The sequence below is a fragment of the Eulemur rufifrons genome, chromosome 19, assembly GCF_041146395.1.
Source record: "Eulemur rufifrons isolate Redbay chromosome 19, OSU_ERuf_1, whole genome shotgun sequence".
NCBI lineage: Eukaryota > Metazoa > Chordata > Mammalia > Primates > Lemuridae > Eulemur > Eulemur rufifrons.
Genome location: NC_091001.1, coordinates 94,552,496 through 94,566,155, shown reverse-complemented (window position 1 = coordinate 94,566,155; position 13,660 = coordinate 94,552,496). Strand labels below are relative to the sequence as shown.

Here is a 13,660-nt window from a genome sequence, read left to right as displayed (position 1 = left end):
TCATTTTGCAAAACTGAAACTTTATAGCCATTCTCCTCTCCGCCTGTCAACCGCCATTCTACTTCCTGTCACTGTGATTTTTGACTACTCTAAGCACCTCATATAAGTGGAATCATATAGTACTGTAGTTGTGACTGACTTTTTTACTTAGCATAATGTCCTCAAGGTTCATCCATGTTGTAGCATGTCAGAATTTTCTTCCTGTTTAAGACTGGATAATATTCCATTGTTTGTATATACCACATTTTGCATATCTAGTCATCTGTTGCTTCTACTTTTTAACTAATGTAAATAATGCTGCTATAAACATAGGTGTGCAAATATCTCTTTGAGACCTTGCTTTCAATTCTTTTGAGTATATACCCAGAATTGGTATTGCTAGATCATATGGTAATTCTATTTTTAATTTTTTGAGGAACTGCCATGCTGTTTTCCATAGCAGCTGTACCATTTTACACTCCCACCAACAGTGCACAAGTGTTCCAATTTCTCTACATCCTGGCCAACACTTGCTATTTTTTGTTTTTTTGATAGTAGCCATCCTAATGGGTTTGGGGTGATATCTCATTATAGTTTTGATTAATGTTGATCATCTTTTCATGTGCTTCTTGGCCATTTGTATATCTTCTTTGGAGAAATGTCTATTGAAGTCCTTTGCTCATTTTTTGATCAGTTTGGTTTCTTTATGTCGCTGAGTTTTAGAAGTTCTTTATATATTCTGGATATTAATCCCTTATCAGATATATTATCTGCAAATATTTTCTCCTATTCTGTGGTTTGCGTTTCTATTGTGTCTTTTTATGCATAAAATTTTTAAATTTTCATGAAGTTCTATTTGTCTACTTTTTGTCTGTTTTTTCTTTTGTTGCCTGTATACTTATTGTTAAATTGTAAACTTTGCCTAAGATACCTTCCACTCTCCTAGACCAGTGAAACATCACAGTTTGTCTGTGTTCTGCTGTTTAATCATGGGATGATATCTCAGTCCATTGCTTTTCAGTTCTTTATCTTTGCACTCATTTTCTTTTCCTTAATTGCCAGTCCTCTAAGACAGTGCTTCTTAAACTTTAATATGTGTACAAGTCACCTAGGACTTGTAAAATATCCCCCAAGTGCAGCTGATGCTGTTTGAGTAGCAAGGCTCTAAGTTGTGTATTTATTTATATAGGCTTCAGCTGCCTGCTGTTCACAAGTATTATGTCACACCCTCATTTCAGGGCTGGTGCTGGACCAATCTCCAAGCATTTTGAACTAGATAGCTTAAAATATGGAAAAGGTAGAACGATCTTCATTGGAAAATATCCAAAGCTTACTATTTGATATTATGCAGTCTGAGAAAGCCAAAGTCTCTGTTCTCACCTCTTACCACTTTTAGAAGTTTTGCGTTTTGGTTCTTAGGATACTTTTTCTTTACCTCGCTCTCGTAAAAGCCTAATGGCAGAAAAAAGTTTGATGGATTGATTCTCAATACATAGAAAAAACTAATAATTTCTTTGGCATTTCATCATAGGTCTTTTGATAATTAATCATGTACTATCTTGTAGGATCTCTTACTACAGAAGAAGAAAAAAATTTTTCTCATCTTCATGTGTTTATATCTAACTCTTTGAGGGGGAAGACTGATTCTTGCAATTCTTTTTCTTTCAATGTCTTGCACATGATTAGCAAATCATAAGTGAGGGTTGATTTAGTGATACCACATAATGTGTTGCTAGCTTTAGTTTTAAGAGATTGGATTATGGTTAGAAATGGCAAAAAGATTTCTCTTGTCTTTCTCTATGCAAGGGTTTGTTTACATCATTCAGTTAAATATACAAACCCACATTTTCCTCTTATTCCAGGAGATGCTCTGAACCTGGGGGAAATGGCTTATTCTGCCCAAACTTATACCAAATGATTTATATTGGAAAGTCAAGTTAATAATTTACATAGATCTCTGCTGTTTCTTGTAAGAAAGACTACTTGTGAAACCCATTTTGGAAGAGTAGTTTACTGGCAAGCATATGTAGTCATTCATACACACATTTATGCATTTGTTTATCAAATATTTATCGGGTGCCTATTTTTGTGATAGGCACCATACTAGGCACTGAGAATATGAAAATGAATGAAGCAGTCACTGCTCTTAAGGAATTCAACCAGATAAATGATAAGAACACATGTAAATAACATTAAAACACAAAAGAGATAATGAAATATTACTATATAAAGGGTACAGCTAAAGACCTATAGGATTTCAGAGGAGGAACTATTACATCAGATGATAGGATCAAGGAAGTCTCATGAGAGGATATGGTATCTGAATTGAACTTTAAAGAATAGGTCCAATTTGGAGATTTGGGACTGGGGGATGCAGGCATGGGAGAAGGCATTCAGGATTGAGTGGCAGAGCAGAGACCTGATGGAATGACAGTATGGAGTATGGCAACATGCTGCAGTTAGGCTGTGTCATCAGGGGTAGTGGAAAGGTAACTTAGAGGAGCTTGAATGCCGGGCCACTATAAGATGGTGGAGGGCTTTGGGGACTGAGAGAAAGGTACAGTATTTACATTACCCCTCAGAGCTTATTTTCTACACAGGACCTTTTCCTGTAGCCAGTTCCAGATGGATATGGTCTAAGCCTCTTTTTCAGTGCTCCAAGCTGCCCTTTAGGTTCTGAAGATAACAACAATATGCAAATCAAAAGAGCTATGATCTCTTCAAGGAGAGAGTCTCTAGTAGGCTTCATTCTCTTTTAACATCTGTGGTTTCTGTTGGTCTCCAGTTAATGAGGGTGTGGTGCCAGGTGGCTGAAAGAACTGGAAATAACCAATTGCCTAGTTGCCATGGACACCAGACAGTGTGAGCCAAGTGACCTATTCTGTGGATGGGTGGGTATAGAGGTGCTATTAGTTTCTAGGGTGCCTTTCCTTCCTGTCTTCACACACAGAACCACCTGGAAAGAATCCCTAAACCCCAGAACTCAAAGCAATTTGGAGAGAAGAGGACAGAATGTATCTTTAATAGTAGGAAGAATAGCATGTTATTGGAAAGGACATCAGACCAAGAATCTGGAAGAAGTAAGACATGTGAAACTAACATTAATTGAGCACCTTCTTTATGCTTGGCTCTTGCTCGGCACTTCCACATATATTTAAAAAAGCTGTGCAGACCTTTTGCTTCCCAAAATGCAGATAGTTATTATATCATATGGGGAAAAAAAAGCATGTAATCTCTTTGAAAAACAATTTTTTTCTATATCTAAAGTTGCATGGCAAACTTGCAAAACATTTTTTGTATTCAAATGTCGTGCTGGTATGGATTTTCTGTCTTTAGCATTGGCATCTCTGATACCTTTTCATTCATTGGTAGAGGAAGAGCAGGGAGTACAGGGTATTCTAAGGCCTGGAATAAGTTTCAAGTCCACCAAAATGAGAAGCAGCAGGTCCAGAGAAATAGCCTAGCTACAGCTAGAACCTGGTGCTTCAGACAGATTGCTCTAGCAAAGCTTTCCTCTGGCATGTTTGGAGGAAAGCAGCTTGTCTTTGTCCTCAGAGTCTTTTGAGGTTCTGATTAGGGCCCAGCATTCCATAGTAGGTAATAAATATTCAAATAACTCAAGGATGAAAGCCCTTTTTAGCACTTACTTCTGTAGATTTTGATTTGCCATGATATCACCTATATTAGTTTAATAATTTTCAAAAGAAAGTATTGGTTTTAAGTGATGGAAAACCACTTCAAAACAGCTAAGGCATATAGGGCAATTTATTAGCTTTCCAAAGCCAGGAGCAAATTGAACAGCCAAACCACAGTAAGAACAGAGACACAGCTGGACCAAGACCCATGGGAACTAAGGGTGTGGATGCTTCCAGGACTCTCCTCTTTCCCCTCCACTTCCCACAACGGGTAGACTTTATTCTCGCCCGCTATAGCCTGGCCTCTTCCATGTAGGGGAAATATGGCTGCTGACAGTTTCTTCTGCCTCTGCAGAGAAACTGGGCTACACTTAGTCACAAATCTTCAAGAAAGGACCAGCCTTTTCCTAGACTCATCAGCTGTTCACAAGGGTTAGGAAAAGGCAACTCTTTCAGGAGCTATAAGAATTGGAGCCGGGGGTGTCTATAAGTGAGAGAGTCAGGCAAGCAATACCACAGGACGTCCGCTATATCAACTGCCATTTCTTTTTTTCAGAGACAGGATCTTGCTCTTTTGTTGAGGTTGAGAAGAGTGCAGTGGTGTGATCATAGCTCACTGCAACCTCGAACTCCTGGGCTCAAGCTGTCCTCTTGCATCAGCCTCCTGAGTAGCCGGAACTACAGGCTTGTGCCACTATGCCCAGCTAATTTTTTATTTTTTGTAGAGATGGGGTCTCTCTGTGTTGCCCAGAACGGTATTGAACTACTGGGCTCAAGCTATCCTCCTGCCTCGGTCTACCAAAGTGCTGGAATTACAGGCGTGAGCCACCATGCCCAGCCTCAACTGCCACTTTAAATATTTTGATCGCTTGTAAAGAGCTATATAAACGATTTAGGTAAAAATTTTACCTACCTTTTTTGTAAGTTATGGAGACCTATCAAAGATATGTTAAATGGTGTTCATGTCTGTTCCGTATGTACTTAAATAAAAACTCACTATTGTTTGAACTTGTTTTGTTGGGCTCCTGGATAAAAGTCTGGCATAAGGTTTTTATCAGTAGGTATACATAAAAATCACAACTCAGAGGTGTCTGAAGATGTACTTCAATATGATTTGTAAAACGGTTGCAAAAATTGATACTTGCAAGGAGCCCTCTAAAATAAAAGAAAAAGAAAAAAAGAAAAAGAAGCAGCCCAGAGGAAGCTTCTTATCTAACTCATTAAGAACACAATTGTTAGGGTGATAGGGGAAACCCCACATGCCGGATTCTTTCTCTAAAAACTTTAGTGATTAGAGAAGTTGGCAGAAGCAAGGAGACATCATTGGCTTCCAGTGAGGACCCGGTAGTACTGCAGGGGCTTTCCCTTACCCAGCTGCTTCAGCCTCCATTCCACACCTTCTAGAAAAATGCTGTGACTATTCAGAGAAAGTTGGTGGTTCTCAAGGCTATATAGCGTCTGTTAGGTATTATAACTGTTGGGACAGTATTTAGCCAACAAGATCTTGATCATGATTATTTTAAAAGAGCCAGGATGTTTCCACTCAAAGTTTATTTGTATTATAATACAACATGTGATTTAATTTAGCTTTATAAACAGCAGCTATAACCAACATATTAAGGGTAAGTACAGCTTCACAAGCAGATTCCTGCATAAATGAGAGCAGTGAAATGGTCTTTGTTTATGAAAATAATAAGCAAAATATAAATTTGTTAAAAAACCTAACCCTATAGTGTATCATGACATCTAGTAGTAATGAACTCAAGATGTCACTTTTGGAATACACGGGCAGGTGGCAACAGCTCTGTCTTGGTGTCCTGGGCTCACCCTGTAAGAGCTGGCTATTTCGAGAACATTGCAGTTATCCTTTCCTGACCTGACAATCAGCGCTTCTTATTTTTACTGAGTATAGTTAGTTAGTCATAGAATGTGCCTAACTGTACATTATTGAAGGAAGGTTGATATTACGGCCTTAGAACTCCCTGGTCCTCGTCGATGTCCTTAGAGAAGCCATCCTCCTTTCTTAACTGAGTCTGTATAAAGGTGTTAGATGAGTACATTTTATTTGGCATGGTGACCCCTATAGCCTTTAGTCTGTATACCTTTATGAACTGTGATTTCTTGCTCCATAGTTTCTGAAAGTAAACATGAAAACACATAAAGTATATACTTCTCTGTTTTGAATACCCACTGCATGCCTGGTGCAAGCAGGATAGTCTATTCTGGGTAACAAAGGAATAACAAATGATTTCTTCCGTTGCTCTTTTGATAATATAGATAATATAACTTCCTCTGGGCTCTTTTTTTTTTTTTTTTTAATTTCTGAGGGCTTCTTGAAAGTATCAATTTTTGCAACTGTTTTACAAATCATATTGAACTACATCTTCATCTTTTGAAGCATACAGGATTTAGACACTAAATGGAGAGCAAGTAAATGTATAGTGAACATTTGATAGCTTTCCTGCATATGGGCTTACGTTCTTTTTATACCTTTCTTTGCACATTGATACTGAGTCACTTCTCTGTGCACAGTAGTGTGCTAGATGGTAGAGCGTTATGATTAAGAGTCCAGATTCGGATTGAGCATACGTGGTTCAAAACTCATCTTCACCATTTATCTCTGTGAGCCTCAGTTTATTCATCTGCAAGTGAGAAGAATAATCATTCCTACCTTATGAGTGTGTTATGAAGATTATGAGATAATACGTATAAAGTCACTAAGCAAAGTGACTATTGACAATGTTAGCTGTTATTAGGCCTGGTAGGAAAGAGGATATTCCTACCCTGCTCTCAAGAAATTCATAATCTATTTGGATTATAAAATATATGTTGCTCAAACAGCATGGGGAATTCATAAAGCAGCATGGTGAAGACTACCCAGGAAGGACATAGATTAGTTTGCAGTTGAAAGGAATCTTAATGGAGCAAATAAATTTATAATCAGTTAAAGAAATAAAAAACCACACCAATTAAGAAAAGGAGAGAAAGAGCTTTTTCATCAGGGAAACGGCAATTGCAAAGGTGTTAGTCAAGAACTAGTAAAATATATGAAGAGTGGCCCAAATTATCTGCACTAGGTAGGGAGAATGTTTTCTCTCTCATTTCCATTTGGAGAAACCAAATCAGAAGTAACTCTTGTAAATACTACTTTCATAAGGAATATCAAAATATCAAAAGAATTTTTAACCAAGAACTCAGCATATGATGGAGATAGGCTATGACTAGACTTTCTGAACCCCTTACCCAGTACTGCAACACCCTGCTTCATGGGAAGAAAACTCAGGGTTGAGCGTTGCACCAATAGTAGAAGAGCCGGCCACAGGGGACTCATTTATTGCTCCTCATCTGTTTGGGTCAACTTTATTCCCTTACCTTTGGATTTGCTTTGCTTTCTGACTACTGCTTTCCATGGCACTTGTACATTTCCTAGCACTTTTATGAAAAAGATTTCTAAAATGACCAGTTATTATGGGACAGAGACCCCTTAGCAGTGAGACCGAGGTCTCATATACATCATTTTCCTTTTTCTTAAATATTTCTTCTGCTTAGATTTAATTCCATTCCTACCATTTTTACTATTGTGTCTTAATGCCAGTAGAACCCACGTTCAAATTTTGATTGGGGCTACTTATGTTGATATATCATACCAGGAGTCAAGAGGACTTTTTTAATGCTAAATCTCTGAAGTAATAAAAGACCAATGCTGATTCTCTGTAAAGCCATCTTTCACCACCTTTTTAAAACTTTCATTTCCTCCTCATTTCTTACCTGCTTTCTCTGCTTTAATTTTTCTCCATAACATTTGTATATAATATACATTTGTATCTCCATAACATTTGTATATATATAACATTTATATATAATAAATATATATTATTTATTTTGTTAAATGCATAAATGGTAGCACCATAAGAGAGTCTTATTCTCTTCCACTTGAAAACACTGATTTGAAAAATACGTAATTTGATGGTGATGAATCTATGTTATCAAAATACTGGAGCTTCTAAAATATGATATAAACTTCACTTAGTATTTAAAACAGGATTCTGTTTTGAAAATTTCATATTTGCATATAGCTTGTTGAAAACTCATAGCTTTTGTATAATGGGATGCTTACCCAGACCTAGCTTTTGATCATTCTAAGAATCACAGTTAATCCTGAGTCTAGCTTAATACCATTTTAAATGTAACTTAAAATAGTGCTTACTTTATTTGCAACATACTGTATTATTATATATTAATAGCTTCTGTATAGTGATTTATACCCACAGACTAGTTTCGCTAGTAATGGTTATAGTTTTGTTGTAAGCCTTTTTGAATTGAGAAATACAACGTCTTCTTATGTGACCTGTGATTTGTAATATTTATGGTTCAGCTAATGTCTATCAGCAATTAGTTAACTGGCAGTTTGTATCTATATTGACACTAATGTTCTCAATGTATAGGGACTTGTTTAATGGCTGCTATCTTTACTTGGAATAATTAGCATATCAAAGGAATACAGCATAATGGTAAATTGTACTTGTGTTTACTTTCATTTCCAAGGCTAATTGTTGTTTTTCTTCCTACACCCTTTTGATATTTGCAAAGAGCCCCAATTGAATAGTTATATAAATGAACCATAATGATCTAACCGGAAATGTTGACTTTTATTAGTAGGTGTCTCCTTGGCTGATACATGGTTCAGATTTGAGTTTTCTTTACTAAAATATTAAGAAGTCATAGACTTAGGAATTAAAGAAATAAATATTGAAAATCTTCCTAATTGAAAGCATTTTCTATTTAATTCTATCAGTTTTATACTATGAATCCTGAAACCCAAATATTCGTCCATTTAGAAAAGCTAGTTCAGTGGTTTATTTCATTCATTTAATCATTCTTTCAGTCATTCTGCATTAATTCAGGTTTTTTTCCCCAGCTAATTTGCTACATATTTACTATGTTCCAGACACTGAGGGTGCAAAAATGAACAGGAAAAGCTCCCAGCCAGCAAGGAACTCAACTGTGGTGAACATTCACTATAAACTATAGGAACCCTTTTATGCTGTAGTCAAATGCTGAGCCAGATCTACAGTTAAATCTCAACAAAATATCCTGACTATTACTGCCTCACCATATGTATGGCAGTGCCTGGTGCACTTTTATAAAGGTAGGAGGCAATATTTTTCTTTAGCTTTAGCAGATTCGGCATCTTTTCCCTCAATTTAGCCTCTTGCAGTTTCAAATGGTACAGATAGAGAGCCCTGAAAATGTATACTTGTACATTTTTAAATGTCCCCTGCTATGCTCTAACCACCCCCTGTTTTCCAAATGCTGCCATTAGTGGTTACAATAATCATCTGTAATGTTAGCTTCTAAGAACCCTGGTACAAGAGTTTCTTTTCTAATTTCCCAGATGGGAGGGAACACATGTACAAGCCTGTTAGAGTTGCAGAAACTGGAAACGACACTGTGTGAATTTGTATTTTTGGAACTCTTCGGACTTACTTAAGCACTCAAAATCAAACTTAGGTATCCATTAGGAATCAAATACCGATTCAGGGAAAACTCAATGTGCCATGCTAAGAGGAATAAAACATACTAAAGTAGTTCATAAAATGAACTCCTGGAAATAACTAGTTTCGTATTCAGACTAATGTTTCGTGTACTTTTTGCAGGATGCCAGATGATAAATGTTGATTATATAAACCAGGGTCATTCCTTTTGTTTGGAGGATTGTCTCTGATGTTATTTATTGAAATAGTAGTGAAATGGAAATTAAAAAGTAGGAAAGGGAAATAATTATAAATTATCCATAGGTATGTGGAGTGAAGCATCTAATTAAAAAGGATTTCAGTGGGCCCCTAGGTTTTTGCAATGTGTTTTTACAGGGTTATGTGATTTGTGATCGTAGCCTTCAGCCTTGACCTTACATAAGAAAACTCAGTCACTGGGGGGAGGTATCTGAAAGTCATTATTTCTTTTTTTACTGTCTTTCTTAAGTTGACCAATCTAACTATAAAGAGAACTTCTTCTACACTTAGATTATAAAATGGATTTTTTCCTATGGATGTGATTTCAAGCTCAGCTTCAACCTTAGTTTTAGATATGAGTTTTTAAAGTATTTTTTAAAATTTCCATCCTCATTTTACAGAAGGGGAAATTCAAGATTGAATACTTTATCATCTGTAAAAGAGCAAGAAGTGATAAGTAAGCTCAGACTCCCAGGCTGGGCTCTCCTTTTAAAGCCACTGGTTCTAGAGAACTTGGTGCAGTGAAAAGTCAGCACTTAATTTCCAGGCATCATTGGTGACAACAACTTTTGTAAAATAGGTTACTGAGAAATCACTAGATGTAAAGAATAAAGGTTAGGAATTAACATGAATTTGTTCACTGATTTATTCATTCAGCAAATGTTGAGTGGTGTCTGTGTGCCTTTTGCAATCCTCCTCTTACCCATTCTCCCTCCTCTCCCATAGTTTGGAAAAAACAAAAAAATCCATACTTATATCATGCCACTTAAAAATATATTCCAGAGGTATTATAAATCTACATGTAAATATTAAAATGATAACAATGTTAGATGAAAAACTAGAGAAATATATAACCTCAGAGACTAAATTTAACTCTGTAAAAATCTAAATTTTCTGTGTTGCCCAAAGAGTTCCCAGAGTAAAAAGTCAAAAGCTAGACTTACAGAAAATATTTGCAATGCATGTGTTAGAAAAAAGTTAAGAAACCTAATAAACAATAACAAAAAAGACAAAGAACCTTAAAGCAAAATGGGTAATGGATTTGATCAAGAAATTTGCAAGAGAAATGTAGATGACCAATAAATAAGTGAAAAGTTGCTCAGCCTCATTCTTGAACCTGAATGGAGATACCATTTTCCAGCTATCAGATTGTCAACATTAACTTAAAAAGAGTGATAACAGCCAGTGCTATCCAGTTATTCAGAATGAAGGGAAACAAACAGGCTTATACTGATGCAAATTCATGGGTCCAAATGTTAATTGCTGTAAAATTTTAAGAAAATAATTTATTAAATTCCATTGAAATGTAAGATGTTCATAACTTTTGACCCAGTAAGCTCAGTTGTAGTGTCATCTCTTAAGAAATATAAGTCCCACTACTAAAAGAGATGTATATATATGTATATTTGCAAAAATATTTATTGCAGCACTATCAAGTGACAAAGAATTGCAAACAACCTGAAGGTCTGTTGCTAGGCAAATGGTTTAATAAAAAATAAATTCATGCCATGGAATATTATGTGGCTATTTAAAAAGCAATTGATAGAGTGATATGATTCCATAAGGGAAAACAAAACTGAAGGTTAAAGAGCTGTTTGTATGCAAGTGTGTGTATATTTTTATGAGCATGGAAAAAGCTGTTTGAGGCTACACATGCATTTAATATTGGCTACCTTGAAAAGTTAGGGAGAGGAAAGGGTGGAAGAACTTTTTCTTTATAAAATTCTATATAGTTTGACTTGTTGAAGGAAGTCTAAATTTTGTAATCTAAAAACCAAAAAGAAAAAATTAAGCAGTTAAAAAAATAAAGAATGATAATGGAAGGGGAAGTGGACAAAGAGACAGAAGAGCCAGGAGAGTGTAATTTCCTAGAAGCAAGAAAAGGGAGCGTTTCCAGAGACAAGTGATCATCCACATCGAATAATGTCTAAATAATAAGGAAGAAAAGGACAGAGAAGCATTTGCTGTGTTTAGTGGGTGCCTTGGTGGGAGCAATCTTGATGAACTAGTAGGGTCAGCAGGCTGTTGTAGTGGGCAAAGGGATGAGTGGGATGGAAGGGAGTAGATAGAGACAGAGTATGAAGGGGAGGAGGGAGATGAGAGAGAATCCAGGGGACACTGTACAGTCCACCAAGATTCTTTTCTTTCCTTTTAAAATATTTACTTTCTAGAATGAGAGAGACTTATATTCCTTGTCCCTGTGTATACATGTCACACTTGTGCATCTCAAGGCACAATGGAAGTTAGAGCCAGGAGACTGAAGATGTTAGGGCTGAGCAGGGTGAGTGTGATGACCAGCTTGATGACCATAGTTTCAGACAGATGAAGGACATCCGTACTTAAGGTTCTCAATGCTCACGGAAGTCTTAAAGTCTAAGGTTGGGACCCCACCCTGGTATGTCCGCTGAGTCCTCTAGATGACCTGTGAACTGATCCAGAAATATAGGTTGGTTCTTACCAATCCCTATGGGTGAAAGATGTTAAGTGTTCAAAAATTATTAAGTGTTTAAAATTTTTATATTTTATTCAGAGCTACAACCAACCAAAAACAAATTGAGTTACTAAAATTTGGTAGTCACAAATGAAAATAACCATTCTACTAGATTTATTTTAATTCATTATTTAATTCAGAAGTCTGGCAGACACTTGGTGCTTGGCAGTAATCGTAAAACACGTGCACATAGTTGTAAATTCCACAATTTTGATTCAGGACACTTCAGCAGAGTATCGTCAGTGTTGGCTTGAGTTGGTTGTGATATTCAATTGCTGTTATTCTTTTTAATTATAAATTACAATAACTTTAGCTTTATCATTATTGGTTTAGTTTATTATGGACTGTTTGGCTAACCTCACAATGTTTATTGGTACATACTTGGATCAACAATGTTTTTGTCTTATAATGTTCTTATAACTAGACTTTTGAGATATGTATGTCTTGTGGGTCACATGTGGATCATCCATAATCCTTTTGCTAAAGTAGTAGTTGAATATCTAACCCCCCCTGCCATTTGCTTGTATGGTGACAGACTTCATGGTGTGTTTACTGGGAAATTTTGCTATTTACATAAGGTACAGCATACTGTCAAGGTAGGTGTAATAACCTTACTGGGTATTTTAATGTTTTGCTGGTGTTTTAGGATATACATCATGTTTATAGCAAGCTTTTTACTGCAGTTGGTTAATTATGTTTTTGTCTAATACTTTATGTTACCACCAGATGCACAAATACCCTCGCCTGGAACGTGGGAACAATTGAGACAGGTGGGGCCTTTTGCCTCGTCTTGCGGGGCTTTGTGCAGAAAGTTTGAAAGCCATCGCTAGAAGAGTGTTAGGTGTGTGGCAAAGGACGCTGAGCTGCTAAGTTGGAATAGGGTAACTCACGGCCATGGCTTCAATGCTAGTGGACTGTTAGCTTGTCACTAATAAGGCGTTATGAGAGCAGGTGCTGATGACGTTGTTTTTTTCACTTCCTGCTTAAGGATGTAAATGAAGACCCTGGAGAAGATGTGGCCCTCCTTTCTGTCAGTTTTGAGGACACTGAAGCTACCCAAGTGTATCCAAAGCTGTACTTATCACCCCGAATTGAGCAGTAAGTGTCAATGTCATTAACGTTATGCAGCCTGATGCCTCTTCTTGCTAATCAACGTGTCCCACTTTTTTTTCTTTGCCTCTCTTGAACTCTTAAAATTATTTCTCTTTATTGACTTTCATTTCCTTAAAAAAAAATTCATTGGGAGTTTAGATTTCAGAGTAAATGAAATATTTGCCACTGTAATCTTTTGGTGAGTATTAGTCGTGCAATTTGTGATGTGAATACTGTACCTTTGTAGAAAGAGAAGAGTAGGCATACTGAGTCCAAAATTATGACTCCCGCCAGATGTTCCCTGAGGTATGAATGTTTGTAATCTAAAGAGGACTACTGAACAGCATCTGGCCCAATTTCTTATATATTTATAACTATTAGAGGTATTGGTAAAAAATGTAAGTAGTCTCCTTAAAATATTAAGCAAAAAACTTAATCAGAAGTTGGTAAAGGTAATATTAAAAGTAGACAACTTAAAAAGATAACATGTTTGAATTATTTTTTTGCATCTAAATAGCCATATGTAATTGTACACAGCATGTAGGCTACATGGTAGAAGTAGTTTGATATCACATTTGTGTTCTAACCAAATAACTTTACTCATCGGTAATGAATTTTGTAAGGACTGACTTCACAGTGTGCTTATTGTTGACTAAATGCTTTGGAAGCTTATTCTACTTCAAAGGAAGCTGAGGTTCATTGAAAATGGATTATAAGCAGATTTGGTTGGG

The 13,660-nt window shown here is 36.4% G+C and overlaps 1 protein-coding gene across 3 annotated transcripts in view; it reads left to right on the top strand.

The window, feature by feature from the left end:
• BABAM2 (BRISC and BRCA1 A complex member 2) overlaps positions 1 to 13,660 on the top strand; it is a 395,148-nt gene that overhangs the window by 200,791 nt on the left and 180,697 nt on the right. For all 3 annotated transcript variants that reach the window (XM_069494165.1, XM_069494164.1, XM_069494163.1), the window contains exon 7: positions 12,826 to 12,935. In XM_069494165.1, coding sequence (XP_069350266.1) covers positions 12,826 to 12,935 — 110 coding nt within the window. The remainder of the gene's footprint in view (positions 1 to 12,825; positions 12,936 to 13,660) is intronic.